This window comes from Taurulus bubalis (genome assembly GCF_910589615.1).
Source record: "Taurulus bubalis genome assembly, chromosome: 14".
NCBI lineage: Eukaryota > Metazoa > Chordata > Actinopteri > Perciformes > Cottidae > Taurulus > Taurulus bubalis.
In genome coordinates, this window is record NC_136602.1 from 19,012,063 (window position 1) to 19,031,240 (window position 19,178).

At 44.4% G+C, this 19,178-nt stretch overlaps 2 protein-coding genes across 2 annotated transcripts in view; one reads left to right on the forward strand and one right to left on the reverse strand.

Annotated features, from left to right (window-relative positions):
- Window positions 1–19,178, reverse strand: part of cdh23 (cadherin-related 23) — a gene marked incomplete at both ends in the record, with an annotated part of 149,104 nt that overhangs the window by 6,643 nt on the left and 123,283 nt on the right. Inside the window, 15 exons of the mRNA XM_079229992.1 lie at window positions 328–447; window positions 696–833; window positions 1,320–1,489; window positions 1,690–1,914; window positions 2,016–2,132; window positions 2,262–2,720; window positions 2,983–3,186; window positions 3,563–3,688; window positions 3,999–4,101; window positions 4,940–5,047; window positions 5,643–5,852; window positions 6,061–6,194; window positions 6,287–6,467; window positions 7,416–7,535; window positions 7,629–7,850. Coding sequence (XP_079086118.1) covers window positions 328–447; window positions 696–833; window positions 1,320–1,489; window positions 1,690–1,914; window positions 2,016–2,132; window positions 2,262–2,720; window positions 2,983–3,186; window positions 3,563–3,688; window positions 3,999–4,101; window positions 4,940–5,047; window positions 5,643–5,852; window positions 6,061–6,194; window positions 6,287–6,467; window positions 7,416–7,535; window positions 7,629–7,850 — 2,637 coding nt within the window. The remainder of the gene's footprint in view (window positions 1–327; window positions 448–695; window positions 834–1,319; window positions 1,490–1,689; window positions 1,915–2,015; window positions 2,133–2,261; window positions 2,721–2,982; window positions 3,187–3,562; window positions 3,689–3,998; window positions 4,102–4,939; window positions 5,048–5,642; window positions 5,853–6,060; window positions 6,195–6,286; window positions 6,468–7,415; window positions 7,536–7,628; window positions 7,851–19,178) is intronic.
- On the forward strand, window positions 9,423–18,903 carry vsir (V-set immunoregulatory receptor; the record flags this gene model as incomplete). Its single annotated transcript, XM_079229994.1, has 7 exons — window positions 9,423–9,546; window positions 15,156–15,569; window positions 15,775–15,825; window positions 15,918–16,028; window positions 16,258–16,285; window positions 16,935–17,110; window positions 18,866–18,903. The coding sequence occupies exons 1-7, from the start codon at window positions 9,459–9,461 to the stop codon at window positions 18,901–18,903; spliced, it is 906 nt and encodes a 301-aa protein (XP_079086120.1). The 5' UTR covers window positions 9,423–9,458.

Here is a 19,178-nt window from a genome sequence, read left to right on the forward strand (position 1 = left end):
TAAATAATCAAATTAAAGGATTACTAAAATTCCCATTTCAATCCAAGGGATGTTGGTTTAAAGAGAAATCGGCTGATTTTTAAAACTCTCAAATATCGGCCTCAAAAACGCAGTATTGTTGGGGCCTAATCACTTCCTGAGTAAGTATTTGCTTGAATAAATTAATCAGCTAAATACACTGTGTTTCTACTGCAGCAACACAATTTACAGATGACTGAAATGTAAACTGTGCCATGTTCTATGTGTCATATTCCTGCTGTTACTATAGATGGTATGGGGTGTTTATACGTGCTAACTTCTTGTGTCACTACAGCCAGTGATCTCTACCTGGATAGAGTTCTCTCGTCTGTTGTTGGAGCTGCCGCCAGGGTTGTCACGGGCCACAGCGGTTAAAGTGTAGTGATCCTTTGTCTCTCTGTCCAGAGGAGAAAGGATGTAGATCTCTCCCTGCCACAGGGGAGAGGGAATGATTAGGAAGGAAGTACAGGCTGACTGGGTGTGGTGGTCGAATCAAGACATCAACTAGTGACAGGAATGAAGGTCAAACATGAAGACTGCATGAAGACTTCATCTTTAGCACGCTTTGTTTAAAACTTTGACTTCCAAGCAGGATGACGTTCAATGTGGACACCCAGCTCTGAGCTCTGACGGCTGAGTGAGCTAGCCCCTAGCCGCTAGCGTACAGGTTAACTCACAGTGGATGGTTTGATGCCAAACTTGCCCTCCCCGTCCACCAGGCTGTACTCAAGGACGGCAAAGAGGCCAGAGTCGGCATCTGTAGCCTTGACACGAACTATGATGGTGCCCAGGTCCACGTTCTCGAACACGGGCTCCTACAAGACGGGTAAAGACGCATATCACTGATATGATATCTAGTTTGGAGCGGTGCTGTTTGAATACCAAGATGTGAATCAACTCACAACATAACAATATTTTACATTAAAAAAACTAAACGATATGTACAAAAATTAACTCGCAAAAGTAAGTGAATGCCACAGAAACAATGGGCATGGTCAAAATTAAAATAAGTACATATACATTATATCAAGTTTTGGTGAACTGAAATTAATTTCATTTGGACTGTTCCAACACAGGTGTAAGTAATTAATCAGGCTGGCATTCATGTGGCCATCTTCAATGTTATTAGTTACACCTGTGATTTTCCTGAAATGACAGGCCAACATGTGAGCTGTAAGTGAACGTTTCTTTTAAAATAACATTTTACACTTAAAAATACTGAATTGAGATATCCTTTTTTTTTCTTAACAGCATTCTTTAATTCTGCTTTGGTGCAATGTGTTTCTTATTCGGTTTAGTACCTGGTATGAGGGTTGTAGGAAAACTGGGTTGTTGTCATTCACGTCCACTATCCGCAGATAAACTGGCAGCTCAGCTATTCTGGGAGGACTGCCATGGTCCTGCGCTCGAATCGTGAAATTCAGCCACTGCACCTGCTCGAAATCCACCGTCTGGTTGGCTACAATCTTACCTGAGACATTTGTCACACATGAGGGTTACAGTTAGGATGCATCCGGCCAATACTAATATTCTAAATCTACATGACAACAAGCCAGAAATCATGATAAGTAAAACTTTGGAAATGTCTTAAATGAAACATACACACTTTACATTTACAGTGTTGGTGAATTTCAACCTTTGCTAATTGCTGAGGTGTGCAGCTGGTCTTACCAGTGGAAGAGTCCTCCAATCTAACATACCCCCCTCGGGGCAGGTGGAGCAGCTGGTAGATGACCTGGCCGTTGGGACCTTTATCCGGGTCTATAGCTGACACTGATAGCAGTGTTGTGCCGGGCTGAGCTCCTTCTAAAATCTTCTCTGTGAAGTTGGACACTCCGAAGGGCCGGAACCGAGGGGCATTGTCATTTACGTCCAACACGTTTATGGTTAATCTCGCTGTCGCGGAGAAGTCATAATGATGAGGGAGATGCAGAGGGAAGATAACTTACTGAATGTATACGACTGAAGATGGGCTTCATGTTAGTACATGGACTTACCGTTGGGAACACTTCCTGACTTGTCAATAATTTCACTGGCATTGTCATGGACAGACACAATGATCTCAAACGTAGCGACCAGCTCTCTGTTGAGCGGGTTGCGTACAAACACTGCACCTGAAGAATCACCAGAACACATCGAATTATTTTCCCAAAAGTGTTCAGTATATTGTCTATTTAGCATCATCCGTCAAAATTAAGCTTTGCAGATCAAGGAACTGAATTTGGTTGAGATCCGTGTCTCACCGGTGTGTAGATCAATGCCAAAGGACTCCTGCAGCCCATCCACTGGTTTGTTCCCATCGTCCTTTGCCTCCACTGAGATGATGTAATACTCCAGTCGGGGATGCAGGTCAGGGTCCTCGGCGGTCAGCGTGGCCACCACCACACCCGGCGGGGTGGACTCGTTGACGTTTATCATAGTGACTGGCTCTATAAAACGGGGCCGTGAGTCGTTGACGTCATCCAGGATGACTGTCAGGGCGGCTGTGCCCGACATGGGGGGTGTGCCACGATCAGTCGCCATGACGACCAGGCGGTAGGACCCGCGATCTTCTCTATCGAGGGTGGTGTTGCCCACCAGGACCGCGCCGGAGAGCGGGTCGACCACGAAGCGGTCCTGAGCGCCGCTTACCAGCCGATACATCAGCCAGCCGTTCGAGCCAGAGTCAGCGTCGGTGGCGGACAGCTGAGTCACCACCACACCTGAAAGAGACAAAGGATATAAACACACACACATGCACACACACACACACATTTGTATTCTTGTGACCAGTCATTGCCTTTCCCAACATGTAAACCCTGTGAGTGAAAGTAAGTGTATACAATCGCAGGGAGGAACCTTCATTTGTCAATTCAATATATTAATCTGTCAGTGTGACTTGAAGCTGGTGAATGTGGATGACATGCAAGTCCTCCAAGCCCACTCAGACACACAGATCCTTTCGGCACAAGCCAGTCTACACACCAGAGGGGCTGTTCTCAGGGAGTCGAACGCTGAAGCTGGAAGGGCTGAAGACAGGAGGGTTGTCATTCTGGTCCAGGATGGTGACTGTGAGAGGGACACTGCTGTTTAATCCTCCTATGTCCTCCCCAACCAGGAACAGCTCGACCCGAGGCTCCTGAAACGCCTCGCGGTCCAACTTCGCCCCCTGATGCACACGTATCACACCTAGAGGGAGATGCAGAGACTTTATGCATTGCCGTTTTTACATTTCTTTGTCCGTCTACTTCTTAAAAAACAATTTTATAGACTGCCTTTTATGTGCTGTTGTTGCTTTACTGCTTTATTTTGTATTGTTGATTTTACTAAATTATTTTTATTTATTTGTTTATTTTATAGTTTCATCTATTGTACTGTTTTATCAGGGTTTAACTCATACCTTAGTTGTCTTGCTTCATTGGTATTGATTTTGTTATTATTATTGCTTTGCTTTTGCAGCTTTGTCTGGCAAAGCACTTTGTAAACTCTGTTTTTAAAGTATATAAACAAGTATATAAACAAAGTTGTTAAGAATAATTATTCATTATTAGTATTATCATTTTACCAGAATTGGCATCCACAGTAAAGAGGTCCACCCTGGCTCCCATCAGGCGGTACTTCATTACAGCATTGGGTCCAATGTCTTTGTCCTCAGCCAGAACAGGCCCATTCAACACTGTTACAGTACTACCTAAAGGACAGGTGGAGAAGTAAAATAATCAGTCACGTTAACATATTTACACTACATCAGCAAGCCTGTCGTAGCCAAGAGATGTTCAAATGTTGAACAAATCCATTGTGACTATAAAGTTGTTAGCCCTTCTATCTCACCTCTGACTTTCAAAGCGGTAAAAAAAAAAATCACTGAAAAAAGCCGTATGTAAACAATGTCAGGATGTGGGGGAGACAGGGTTACAGACAGTGTTTTGGCATGATGCCCTGTGCTGCAGTTACAGATTTCACCCCTCAAGGAAAAACAGACACACCAGCTTAAGTGCTACCTGCTTCAGAGTTCTCCGTGATCTCTGCCCTGTAGCTGGTCCTGGTGAATATCGGCCTGTTGTCGTTCTCATCCAGAATGGTGATCACTAAGAGGTCTGAATCCTGGTGGTGTGGGACAAACGAAGGAGAAAGAAACCATTACTAGAGCGCAGTGATTCTGTGGTAGAGACGAAAATAAGAGGCAAATTGCTAAAAAGCACTCCAATGTTTTAGTGTAGTCAGAATAGAAAGGTGTTGCAGTTGTTGAGCTGCACAACCACCATCAGGCTGCAAATGGTTGCAATTGTTTTTTTTTTGCAGCTCTGGGTTAGAACAGTTCCTCACTTCTGTCAAAGAGACAACATTTAAAGCAGTCCACATAGTTGTTGTTTTCATACTGAAACCTTGCAACTGCAGATTGGGTAGTTCTCATGTTCTTAAGTAATTAGTGTGCAAGATATTGTTATTATAAGCCAGACACAGGTATTGTGACTCATGAAGCCTAACCAAAAACTACAATCGTTCTTAGAGGCAGTACAGGTAAACAGCCCACGCCTGCATAAAGAAACGTGTCCTATCAGGATCTACTATTACTATTAAATTATTATTATTATTATTATTATTATTATTACGTTATTACTACAGTAGTGCGATGAGTGCTGTGTATTGCTCGATGAAAGCAATGCCACGTGGACTGTGTGCATCTTATTCACATTATGGTAAAAGCTTTCGGGGAATTAAGGTCTTCAAATCCAAATTGTTACATTGTATTGCCATTGCCGGCTGCCACCGAGCACCTAAACGTTTTTTAAATTCCTCTGAAGCTGACTTTAAAAGATACACGTTTTTACATCAGTGGTAGTGGTTTATTATGATTGTTTCAGTGGTTTCTCTGTGAAAATGCCAATGTGGAAACATGTGTGGACGCTTGCATTATGTGTACACAGACGGGTGGTATTACCCTGCGAGCGATGCGGGGGTTCTCGGGGTTGTCTTTGACGGTGATGGTGAGTGTGTACTCAGCCACTCGCTCTCTGTCCAGCGGTCTGTTCACCTGCACCACACCTGTCTGACGGACACAGAGAGGAAGAGGCACAGTAAGCCGTGAGTGTGTTCAGACATTCTTTCTTGATACAAAGGTGCGCTACATATTGCATTGTACATCGTTGTGCTACCACAGTCTTTTCCTCTTTTCATCCTCCTCTAAAGGACGTGCATGTGTATACTCTGTAGTGTCTGAGCACTTTATCTTATACTTAATTTAATATCTATTGCACTGTTGTGGTCGTTAATAGTTGATTGTCTCGTCTAATGTCTAACGTTATGCACCTTCCGCCAAGAAAAAATCCTTGTTTGTGTAAACATTCCTGGTATGTAAACGGTTTCTGATTCTGATATACTTATATACTATATAAACATCTGCTGATTTGTGAATATGTCTGCACTCAAGGCTGTACAAGCCTTGAGTGCAGACTGCCGATGAAACGTCCATCCCAAGTCTCACCTGATGCGATCAGATCTGGGAGCTGTTAGTCACAAGACACAAACTTAACAGCGGACTGAAACTTCAGTGTTTCGCTGCCCCCTCTGGTCTCAAGATTCCAGCCTGTTTTACGTCTGACCACATCGCTTCTCCTCAGACCACACATACTCCTTTATCTCACCGTGTCGTTGATGTAGAAGGCTCCGTCCTGGTTGCCGGCGGTGACGTTGTACGTTAGCAGCGCGTTGCGTCCGCTGTCTGCATCCCGCGCTCGGACCCTGGCCACAGAGGTGTGTATGCTGGCGCCTTCGCTCACGCTGGTGTTGTAAGGCAGGTTCAGGAGGACCGGGTCGTTGTCGTTGATGTCTCGGACGTTGATCCCCACCACCACCTGCAGAACACACAAGCCAGATTTTAAATTTCAGCATGTACAGACCGAAGGGGCTTTTTCAGATGTAATGTATGTTTAACTGTTTAACTTACAGCACTAAAATAAAGCTTGCAAGTTCATAGAGGATATGGTGAGAATATGCGGCTGCTAGCAGGTGTGTGTGTGTGTGTGTGTGTGTGTGTGTGTGTGTGTGTATCAAGAGGCCCACCGAGCTGTTGCGAGACGGGCTGCCCAGGTCTCGGGCTGTGACAGTGATGTTATAGAAGGGTGTTGTTTCTCTGTCCAGCTCCACGTCCTTCCTCACCCGCAGCTCGCCCTCCACTGGAGACACCATGAACTCATCTGCCAGAGAGACGGGGACAAAAGGCTCAGAGACCCAGAGTGAGGATATTTAACAGCAGATCACTGTCTCGACAGAATAATCTGGTACTAACTCTGGGGATCTCCACCGGTGATGCTGTACTCCACTTTGCCGTTGAGCCCAGAGTCTTCATCACTGGCTCTGAGAGTCCAGACCCGAGGTCCTGGTTGGCCCTCAGTCACCTCGAAGGGCCCCTCAAAGGCTTTGGGAAAAGTGGGTGTCACATCGTTTACATCGAGGACGTTTACCAGCACCTAAAGGAGGGAGGGAGAGGAATTTTAACACCCGTTATAGGACAGGATAAACAGCAAAAGGTTCCACGTGCAGCTTTCACCCGCATGGCTACCTCACAGCTATATCACCACATACTGTTTTTGATGGAAACAGAAGAATTTCCACACTTGAAGCAACTACCAGAAACTTTCACTTTGTGTTCATTTTGACGAAGCTGCTATTGTTTCCCAGCACAAGAGTCCTTTTAGAAAACCTCTAATTTTCATATAGAGGCATCAGTTTCATAACCATGTAAAAGTTCCTCACAGTAACTTTAAGTTGGACATTACATTTGAACTTTTGTGTCTTGTGTGGTGATATTCGGAAGCAAATCTTAATCATATGGTTTTAATCTGCATGTGAAGTAGTCACAATGGGATGTTGAAACTGATGGAAAAAATGCAAAGATGTTTTTTGATTCAAGTAGTCCTCTTTATCTATTTTATTTTTTTTTAAATCTATTACAATTCTGGGACTTCTCCTGCAAACTGTTTGTTTATGTACAGATTAGAGGAAATGTATTAAAGTTGCAACTGAGAACTATTGTTGTCAAATGTTTCCTTTTCCCTACTCAATAAATCCATTGGTTGCTTAGTTTATAAAAGGAACAAACAAAACAAAACAAAGAACGGCCATTAAATGTTTCCAAAAACCACGTCTTTAAACAGCTCGTCTTGCCTGGCCAATAGTCCAAAGGTCAAAATGATTTACAATGATGTAAAATACATAAACACAGCAACTCTTCACTTTGGAGAAGGAACCAGCAAAGGTTTGGCTTTTTTGCTTCATACATACCTCAATAATTGGTAAACTATCAAAATTGAGAATTGATTTTCTGTTTATGGACTACTTAATTAGTTGATTAATATAAAATAAATATTTAATATTAGTTGTAAGAATCAAAGCATGTGTCTCATTTGCATAATTACTGTTGTGCTGGATGTCAAGCGAAGAGCAGGCTTTGGACTCTGGTCCGTAGCCGTGACGACCAGCGCGTAGTGTCCGTTGCTGATCTCGTAGTCCAGCTCCTTCACGGCTGTAATTCTCCCCTAAAATACACACACACATTCCACGCAGCAGGTTAGTGTGTGTGTGTATCCTGCAGAGGTAACACAACAGTGGAACATGCTTCATAGTCTTACTGAGAAGCTGTTGATATGAAAGGTCTGGATCAGGTTTCCTTGAGCGATGGCGTATCGCAGGGTGCCGTTTAGACCCTCATCTGGGTCGATGGCTGTTACCGTGGCGATGGTGGCACCCACCGTGTCTGGTCCCTCGCTCAACACCGTGACATACTCCTCCTCAGGAAACTCTGGGGCGTTGTCGTTCTCATCCACGATGTGAACATAGATGGTGGTGGAGGTCTGCGAGGCAAAGAGAGGGAAACTGTTACAGCGCTATCTGATATTTATGGCTTACTGGAATAAACTCTGCTGATAATGTAAGTTTCTATTTGTCGTGGAAAACGTGCAGAAATGTCATGGTTTGGTATTTTGAGAGGCCTCCAGAATCCTTCTGGGTGTCTCGAGGTTAAGATAAGATGGAAACCTTGGAAACCGCGGGGTTGCACCTTGTTTTGTCTCCTCCCGAATGACGTGGGATACACAGAGCAAGGCCGAGTCTCACATGCCAAAAGCTTCTCTGATCAGGTTGGTGACGTGATTAACAATATATTCTAGTGAGGAAAACTGGGGCTCATCAAGTTATTATTTCATTCCTCTGAGTGAAGATCGACCTGAAGAACAAGTGCTCTTCATCACCTTCCCAGCGTCAGGTGTCAGCTGGACCTGAAGTGAGTGTCAATCTGGATCATTATGTTGAAAGATCTTGTGGGGATTTATCATCGTTTTAGAGAGCAAAAGGCAAAACCTACAAAACCCACATCAGCAAGATAGTCTGGTAATTATTATTTTGCAATAATAACTAAACAATAACATTGTGTCAAACATCAGTAATTTCTCTAAACTCCTGCTTTTCTGCAGGCGCTACAGCCACTGCTGCACTTGTATACACAGCTTACGATGCATACAGGTTATGGTGTCTTCAATTATGATGTGCTTATGTGATAACAGGCTTCACTTAACATGGGAGAATGAGATAAGACAGTGTATTTTGTTACAGACAGACAAAGAAAAGATATTGTGAGAACAACAAAGTAAATAATAAAATGTAAGTGTAGCGGAAGAAAAGACAGCAGTGCAGCCTAAAAGAAGCCCCTTCACCAACACATGGCAGATTCTGATACACTAGTGAAAGTATCACTGTTTGGGATTAAAGTTGAGTGTTAACTCAGTTCCTGCTCCACTAGTCCTACCAGTTTCCCTCCCAGTGTGACTCAAAGATGGACGGCCTTGCTCAGGCTGTGGCGGTTAGAGAAGCTGTTGGAGTTTCATGATATTAGGATTCCTCCATGAGCTGTAAACTGTGTGCGTGTGTGTGTGTGTGTGTGTGTGTGTGTGTGTGTGTGTGTGTGTGTGTGTGTCTGTGTGTGTAGGTGTCAGTGAGTGAAAGATGACAAATAATTAGAACTAGACTATCACATTACTTAATATATATATATATATATATATATATATATATATATATATATATATATATATACACACACACACTATCCAAGCTTTGTATATACATGATTGATAATGATGATTATCTGCTATAGAGATCGAGAGAGAGAGAGAGAGAGAGAGAGAGAGAGAGAGAGAGAGAGAGAGAGAGACTGACAGCAGGGGGAGGAGTGTGTGGTGTCATTGCTCTCCCGCTACAGAGAGCAGATACAGAGGGATGAAGCCAACTCAGAGACAAGGGACTGTCAAGCACCTCTGTTGTTGAGGAGAGAGGAGTCCGCATAGTTTTAGAGAGAGAGAGGGAAAAGTTGTTTAGTTTATGAGAACTTGAGTCAAACTCTGCTCTGTTACTCTTTTTTATTATTACTATTTCTTTTATTTCCTTTGCTCAACTTCCAGCCAGCCATGGAGCGAGGACTACCGTGTCGGACATCAGTCTGGAGCAAGAAGTCCCTGCTGTGGTTTTGCTCCGTGTTGGTGTGTGCAGCTGGAGGTAAGCACGAGGACACGACCTGCTCCCGGCGGGCTCTTCTTCTTCTTCTTCTTCTTCTGTCTGTCGCCGCGCGGCGTGTGTGAACTTGTTAACAACTCCCTTCGGGTGACAACTGACTGAACTCAATGATGGGGAACGATACTGGTTTTTACGCACGCAACGAAAAGTCATGTGAAACACACGAGAAAACAAACACAACACAAAACACAGCTAAAGTAATGTTTTGTAAGTTTGGACGGAGAAAAGTAGACGACACATATAAATGTAAAGCCATCAATTGACTTCCAATAGGAACGCGATGCGTCTGACAGGCTCGTGGTTCTTCTGTTGCTTTTTCCTTGTTTTTGTCACTTTGCTGCTCAATAGAAGAAAAGTGACGTTCACGTTGTTGGAGCGCGAAGCTTTTCCGTCTGTTGTTGTTTGGAGACGGAACATCTGGCGCGGAGCTGCTTTTTAAAGCCCCACCCACGCGACGCAGAGTGGGGTGTAAATCCACTTTATAGCCTGCTCTTATAGCTTCAAATATAGCCGCAAATTGGACGGAACCGGAGACGTTTTTAGACTGAGTCTTAAAATGGCCAGAAATGCTAAAAAATAAAAGTCACACCAGGGGAACTTTCATTTAGCCTGCGTGCTCCTGCGCAGGGACATTTTGGTGACCTCAAGAATTTAACCCCTAACTGTAAAGAAAAACATAAGTTGAAGCTCGATCCATTTGGAATGTTATGATGTTATGTAATGAGGGGGCGGTAATCAAATGCAGGATCTGTTTTGTCCTAAGGTCTTTGGCATTGCTTGAAGTTTAGGCAACTGGCGCAGGAGGAGACGGGAGAAGCAGCTGCTGCCTCCGGGGCGCAGGGTGCTTCACATCAAACGCCCCGGAAACCTCGCAGACGTTATCGGTTCTCGGCTTCAGGATTTGGTCTGTTTAGATAAGCTCACGCGATAAGTCCGTCAAAGGAAACGTTGTGATGTTTACTGAAGTTTTAGGCTGACCCATCCTGCACCAAAAACATGTTTTTATTATTTCTTATTCAAAACGTGTTTGTTGCCCAGTTTTTTTTTAAGTATATTGTGTTTTGAAATATTTATGCAGACCTTTAAAAGTCAGAGGCTTCAATAAAGCCTCTGATAGGCCGGTCTATCTTCAGGATTGCACAATGCCCTCCCTCCCAGCCCTGTTGTGTATTTTTTGTTTGGAAGTTTCCTTCCTCCAAGCCTATGATGAAAACAGCCAGTTGTGCCACTGCCAATAACGTGTTTCTCTTCCACAAAACTCGCCTTGGGGTAAACAGAGCGATAATCAGTGCCTCAGTCCTTTTCTCCCAGTCTAGATAAGCATTTAGCTCCCCGTGGAGGACAATGGCACAGTCAAAAATGGTCAATAAACTCCACAGGATGTGGCTGCTCCCTCTTTCTCCGTCTCTGCTACTTTCTCCTCCTGCTGTGACAGGGCTTGTGTCGCTCACTGATCCTCTGTCCTAAATGAATACATCATTATTATGGTGTGATAAAAAAAGAATGTCTTCCTGGGTCAATGTCATCGACAAGAACAGGCCCGACCAGGGACCAGCCGTCAGCAAGTGTGTTGATGTGCAGCAGTTGTGTGGGCACATACTCATGAGTAATTAGATAATGGAGGAAGGGGAGCTCCCTGGTTCTTCTGGCTTTCTGTGGCATCACCTTTTTAATTGTCTGACAAACATTTGTAACTGAGATTTTAGTGTCTGATGTTTGATATGCAGCATGTATGACAAGTAAAGAGTCCCCAAACGCCAGTGGCCTTCATCTCATCTATTAAGGATGTGTCTCCCACACCGATTCTCTGAATAGCCCAAGGACACAGCATTGGCCTTCACTGATAGAGCGTTGACTGTGCTTCTAGTCACTGCAACAATAAACAGCAATTTATGTGTAGAGATCTAAACTATAATAGAAACAGTTTTGACAATATAATCAAAGTACGAAAAGCAGGAAATTACCCCAAAAGAGTACGCAGGAAACCTAGTTGATAATAATTAAGTCATTCATTCAAATATAAATTTCATCTGCATTGTTGCTGCAGCTAAGTGAAGAAATGATGTCGTAATCGTGTTTATGAAGCTGTCGTTTCACCGCCATTTAGTGACGTGGCTCAATGTATGAAGTACATTTAGAGGAAGAGGAAGGTTGAGACTGGGACTCAGTGTGCCCTTTATTTAAACAACACCTACACAAACAACTGTATCACCAATTGGCTCACATGATGAAAGACACAGTGAATGACTTTAATCAAATGTCATGGATCCCCGAGCATGACCTTCCTCCCTGACCCTGAACCACATCCCTTTAGGACTAGGTCGGGTCTGAAGTGCCGTATTTTAACACTTCCTCTTGCTGAAAAGATGCTTAGTGCACCTGGTCGCCATGCTAGAAACTTCAACTGAACCTCTCACACTTTCTTAGTGTGAGAGTTTGTGTGTGTGTGTGTGTGTGTGTGTGTGTGTGTGTGTGTGTGTGGGGACTAATCTGGGATCCTCCTGCTGGTTTCATTAACACCCTGTAATGGGCTGGATAATCATTACAGTAGGTGTGAAAGAGGGGGGAGTCTTAAGCGTGTTTGTGTGTGTGTGTGTGTGTGTGTGTGTGTGTGTGTGTGTGTGTGTGTGTGTGTGTGTGTGTGTGTGGCAGCACTTATATAAACACAGGTTGAGAACTCGCAAGTGAAAGGATACCAGATTTTCCAGTAGAGTATGTTCAATAGTCCGCGTTGTATTCGCTCCTCTTCAAAATAGAAGAAGAAGTAGATATATACTCTTGCAGAAAAGTAGTTAAAATGGTTAAACTCAGGGTCATTTAAGGAGATATGAAGGCATGTTTAATTAATTCACACAGACCCGTCTGTATGTCTGAATGTAAGAAAGCTGTCAGACGCAACATGTCCTTAACAGGTGGCATTCAACCTTAAAACAAAGGAGGGCCTGTTTCTGGGCCCTGAGGGGCTATCAGGATCCTGAGAACAGAGATCAGAGAAGGAAACTTAGATCCATAATGGAGCCAAAACACAGATGTCTGGTGTAAAGTGAAAGAAGTCCCGTCTGTTCCAGACACGAGGCAGAGCTTGCTGTCAGTTTTTACCTGGCCACATCAATTACGGCTCACTGTGGGAACCCCACCCAGTTGATACAGAATATGTATGCCGGAAATCCATCTCCACTAGTGTAAATAAGGCTAGAGAAACCAGTAAAGAGTTCATGGAGGAAGGCGGGGCGGGTGTGAAACGGGAGAGGAGAAGGGCTTCCCCTCCTATTGTCCCACCTCGCGGGCCGGAACAGCCGTGGGGGGGGGGGGGGGGGGGGGGGCAGTTTCACTTTAATCACACTCGCTGGTTTTCCTATTGCTACCGAGTTCAGTCGCTCACACACAGGAACGTGGCACGTACCCTCCACTCTGGTGCATACACAGGATGCACATATGCTGAGTATAAAAACATGCACAGCTAATCAAATGCAGCAACAGTATTTCAGTATTTCCCATCCGGCAGCGTATAGAACCAACTACTATCATGTTGATGTTGATGTTTACACTAAAACAATTTATGTGCTTCCTCATTTATGTTCTGGCTGATTCAAAAAAGCTCTTGCATGTTCCATCTGCTGCCTTCCCAGGAAAATAGTGGCCGTGCAAAACAAAAACATTAAGTTAATTGTTGAATAAGCAGTGAATCACACAAAACTGCTGCTCCGCTGCTCTCCACGGGTTTAAACTTTCAGTCCAAGCTGTAATGTAACAGCATGTGTTTTGACTTTGACGGCCAGATGGAACACACCTGCAGTGACACCATTACTGATTGGGGTATGGGTAGTGGTGCAACCTGTTTGAAATGATCGGCCCTTAAAGAGCCGTACAGCAGCAGCTGTGGCCCTTCACGTTCGGCTTTAAGTATTGAGGAGCCAGAGAGGAGGATGAGGAGGAGGAGGAGGAAGAGTGGGAGTGGGAGCCGTGTTCGCGTGGCCGGTCGACTCAGGAAGGAAGTCCACTCCTCTCACCGTGGCACCCACAAGTCACCCTCCAAACAAACACACACACACACACACACACACACACACACACACACACACACACACACACACACACACACACACACACACACACACACACACACATTTTACTGCAAAATGATACACTTGCATGCATATTTCTTCCACTGCAGTCCACCCCCACCATATTCTACACTCGCTAACCCGCGGCCTTCCTGTCTTTTGCACAGCGCTGAGCATTCTTGGATGCTGAACCACAATCTGTTACAGACAACGCATGGTAGTGATCTATGTCAGCAGACAAAGCCAGAGTTGTTTTACATTGTGGATAGATGGAAAGCCATTCATTATGCGTGTTGATGCCGCTGTGTAGTTTCTGCATTGTTTGTTTGTTGTTTGTAGGAATTAGAGTGGCTCAGCCTGAGGATATGCTTGTTTTGTTGTGTTATGGCAATGAGATAATCATTCAGTCCACACATTAAAAAGTCTGTCTATTGGTGCATTCTACCGATGTACTAGTCAGAACCGGATGCAATATGTAAAGATATAGCCCACAGCTGTCTTTTTTATTTTTTGGAACGGCCATTTCACTGCAATAACTGGGTAATGATACCACACCGCAATAGTCAGTGTATATTGAAGAGATTGATCATCGCCAAACAACGGTAACATTTCTACACTTTCCCTAGTTTGATGTCATATGAGATCCTGTATACGTTGCATTGTATCTCTCTCTGTATCTGTCTGGAGGAGCAGGCAATTAAACTCCCACAGGAGGATGGTATAATTTTACTTAAGCTAGCAGACTATGTGCTATCTTTAACCACAGTAGGAATATATACAGAACAGGAAACTAACTGCTGACCCAAAACGCACAAAAACCAAAGACGCATAGAGTGTGCAGAAATAGGCCATGGGAAATCTTCTGACTCGTCTGGTGGTGGCTATGATTTGTTTTTACACTCTGGTTGTTTGTGCTTCGACTGGTGGTCCCACCCACCTCAACTTAGGCTACCAGAAATGTGACTTACCAAGCAACATCCTGTCTGATACATATGATACCTTTACAAAACATATCCAAGTAATTAAGAAATGAACATCATGGCGTACACGCAGTAGCATTAATGTATCTATATTTCTATTAAAATATCAATGTCGACTTTTATGTTTTACCGTTTTTGTTCTGGTTATATGTAATGTATCATGCAGTTTCTGCAAGATACATTACTGCATTACATATATGAATCTATTGGATTTGTTGTACCCTCAGAAAGACTAGCTGCCACTGCCATCAAAGTAATTACGTTATTTTTTACTAAATGCACTCACCTCTTTCCTCTGGCTTTTCTTTGTCATCTTTAGGGATTTGTGTTCCCTGGGGATGCGCTTCTCAAACACTTCCTGTAATTTCTACGGCACACAAATCCAATCTCCTTTACTCGGATTTGCAGGCAATCCTTTATCATCTCTAACCTACAGCCTTTGGCTGGTAGCAGCTTGTTTGCGGTGGTCCACAGCCAGGGAGGAAGGCCTGTCTGAAGGTCTAACCCAGGAAACTTACTTTCTACAATACTTGTTTACTCTCTCTAGGTAAAGGCGACCTGTCCCACGCTCATTCCACGCTGGATGTTTCGGCCCCCCACCTGTACTACACCTGTCCCGTGGGCGCAACCGTCAAACTGGTGTGTAGCCAGAGAGGTGCCACCTTGCACCCCACCGATGTCCTGAGGCGTAGCTGGCTTTTCACGCCCCACAGTGATCAGCGCTGCATGGGACGGGCGGGCCCACGCCATACTATCGTTGGTAAAATTCATGGCAACCAGAGCTTGCCGGCAGGGTTGCAATTTGGATCGGCACAGCACAACTTCTGGGTGGTTCTGCAGAACGTGACCCACTCTGACCAGGGTCGCTACTGCTGCATGCTCCTCGACCTCCAGGTGGAACACAAACACGGCACCATCGTGCAGAAGCCCCACAGCCACGTCATTCTCCAAGTTACACCTAGTAAGGACATCAACCATGTGGGGGCGTGAATGTGTGTTAGGTTGTGAATCAGCCTTGATCGTATGTATTGTGGTCGTCAACATCGGGCATAAATGTCATACACTGAAGTGAATGGTAACTGTTGCAATTAACAGGCAGAAACCCAAACCAATGTTATACTGTGACATGCTGCATGTGAGAAACCGTGTCTTTGTTCTCTTTCCAGGGAGAAATGGGTCTCAAGACTGCACTGTCTGGGATCCAGCACCAGCTGGAGGTACGTCCCCTTATTCAGGCCTTCAAAAGCCAATAAATGACTCGCCAGTTACTCCGTTTATTTACCTCGCAGTCTCTCTGTTGCTTCCCCAGGCTCCGTGCCAGTGGCCTTGGCCATAGCAGCCTGCATCTTGGCCCTGCTTTCTCTGCCTCTTATTCTGGTGCTTGTGTACAAACAGAGGCATAGCGCCCAGTCGAGCAGACGTACGTACTACCGATACGCACAAACAAGCAAACACACACATTCATGTCCATGCTGCATACACATCTCACACTGGGTCCCCCAGAGTGTTTTGTCTGACACATATTTCCTGTCTTTAAGGAGGATTAACTGTATTTCACACAGTAGGAAGCACATTCACACTGGATCTGTAGTGTTCCGCTCTGTTTCAATTCATTCACAATGGTCCATTTCCCGCTTCCTCTCTCCCAGGTGCACAAGAGCTGGTGAGGATGGACAGGTACGTTTTCCCACAGTCCACCAGGCAGCTGGTTTCATAGGCCAGCTTCAAAACACAGCTGCTCTTTAGAATAATAATACTGTTTACATGGATGTTCCACCATGAAGTGGCCACAACATTTGATACACAATAGATGGTTTCAGCCACAAAACCTGACTAGACCAAAGCGTTTTACAATTCGGTGGATAATTCCCATGAACCTTTGTTCATTAGAGAGATCTACAAATAGCTTCAAAACATCAATGAATTATTACTACATTCATTTGGGGACATACCGTTCAACAAAAAGGACTTCAGCCCAGAATATTGTCTTCACACGGCACGTTATGTTGTGTGCCACTGGAATAGATTTTATGGGAAATTTAAATACTATTGCACACAGGGAAACAGATGTGTCGCTCACAACAGGGACACTTCCTTAATTCATGTGTATGTACACAACTTACTGCAAACCATTTTGGTGTAGTGCTTGGTAAGTGCATTTAAGTATTGAAACCCTGATTGCTGCTAGAATACAAAAAGTGACACATATAAACATTTGAAACGTCTTGAGCAACAGGTGAATGTTGAAACTGTTTCTTGGGTCATATCGGCAATGTCTTACTCATCGGTATGCTTCCCTTTCTTGTGTGTGCGTGCGTGTTTTCAGTGAGGCTCAAGGCCATGAGAACCCTGTGTTCCTCGGGGGATCGCCGCAGATTAAGACCCGTACGGTTTCTCAGATCATGACCAGGCAATCATCGGAGACAGGACGCCACCTGTTGTCTGAGCCAGGAACCCCCTTTTCTCCTCCTGCACACGGGGACGTATTCTTTCCAATAGAAGGTGGGACACACACACATACACACACACACACACCCTGATAAAACAGCAACTCAAACTACAGGGAACACAATATTCCGGCCAAGACAGAGAAATTGATGCGAGCTTATCAAACAACATGTCCACTAATTCACTCAGCAAAACCATTCTCCCTTTTGTTCAGCTTTTGCGCTTCAGCAGAGTATGAAAGCAGAGTATGAGTTGTCTCAGGGGAGTTCATCAACATTACTAAGTGGGTGTCTTTCAGTGAAGGAGTGAGTGTGCTCATTGGGAGGTCATGCCTTATTATTATTATTACTAACTACATTCTGAATGCATACACCCGACTCCCTTGACATTCTGATTTGATAGCTGAAACGATGTACTAAAGTTCTTGAGTAGTGGCACGAAACTGTATTGCACAAGGACATAGCTCTGGAAGTTCCGAATTTCAAAATGTACAACTAGTATGGTAAAATACTCTGATGAAATAAAAGAACAACCATGGCTGTGCGTATTTCTGCTGAAACATCCTGTGTGCGGTCGTTGACGGAAAAATGCTGACATTCTTGTGCAAAATTGCATTCTGTGTGGGGAGTTTAGATTCTCCCCGAAACACCAGTGAAACCAACTCCTTATGCTGTCACCCTCTGAATTCTTCTCTTGCCTCCCTCGCAAGTCATTCTCCACCCATCAGCACTCCCATTTAACACTAATGGCCCCTTCAGCCGTTCTCTCCGACTCGACTTGAAATAATACAGAAACATTAGTTACGGGGAAGGGGTTCAATCCTGAGTGTTTTTCTATTCCTGGGGCACCTGTGCAGACATTCCAAGCATACTGAGGTGGATTGCCCTGTTTCCTGGCATGACGGTCTATGACGGTTCAGGGGAATGGTCAGAACTGAACCCTTCTACTGAAACCCCAAACCATCACATATGTTATTCCTATGACCTATGGAAACATGGAAAAGTCTCAGAAACACTTACGGGTGCTCGTTCATTGACAATATACTACATGTAAGACCTCATAAGCATAAACAGAAGGTAAAACTCAGCCACCCCTCACTCGGTGAGTCCTATGAGATGCTGCAGTTGTGCCCAAATATAATTCTGGTAATGGGTAATGTCACTAGTGGGAAAAGCTCTGTTAATAACAATTGACAGATGGAATATGCATCTCAGATTACAACCTTGTTCCTCTTCTAGAGAGTGCCACGAATATTGATAAAAACCACCTCCAACCCAAGAAAACACCCCGATACTTTGTACATTTGTCACAGTGGATTTTTCTGTCAGAGCTCATTTCCTTCTGTAGTCTACGAAAGTTATGACGAATACGCAGCCTGGTTTCTTGTCTGAGGTTTCGTGTTACATGGATGAAAGGCAAACTTCAGCTTCCTTGTTCATCTTTTTCGGACCGCTGACCTTTAGCTGAGAGGAATTTAACCAGCAGCAGTTCCCTCTTATCTTCAACATGTTGCAACTCGGGCTTGAGGCTTTTTTGTTCTGCTTTTCAATGAGTTTCCAGCAAAACACATCTAATTCTGAGAAATATACCAGTCTCTCTGTGTGCTTGTTCTAATCTATAGAGTGAGAGGTCTGGAAAAAGAAATGCTGTCACGTCTTCCGACTGCCTTTTTTAGGCAGGAAGTGCAATTCTTAACTCTTTCAGTGTCTGCACACAGACATGACACGTGCAGTTGTGCAACTTAATTCACGGAGATTACCTGCTATCTTTTCGATGCTCTCACTAACTTTTCACTGTTCTCTATTCCAGACACCATCCTTGAGTCTCCAGACTTCCTGCAGGTTTAAGGGGTTGGAACCTCGTTCATTGCTCGAATTGCTGACCTGCAACTCCTTTCCCCTTCTTACTGCCTCCAGAGTGAGGCGTCTCAGCTGTCTCACAATAACGTCTGCTGGGATTGTCGTCTGTACATTGTCTGGACCGCAGGAGGGAACGGACTGCCTTTTTTTATTCAAAAACTTTTTCACCTGCAACAACAGCTGGAGGCCAAAAGCAAACTTTTGCTTGTGTGCATTTGTGTGTTGTGGCGGGGTTAAGGTTGGTGTGTGATGTTCCATCTGCA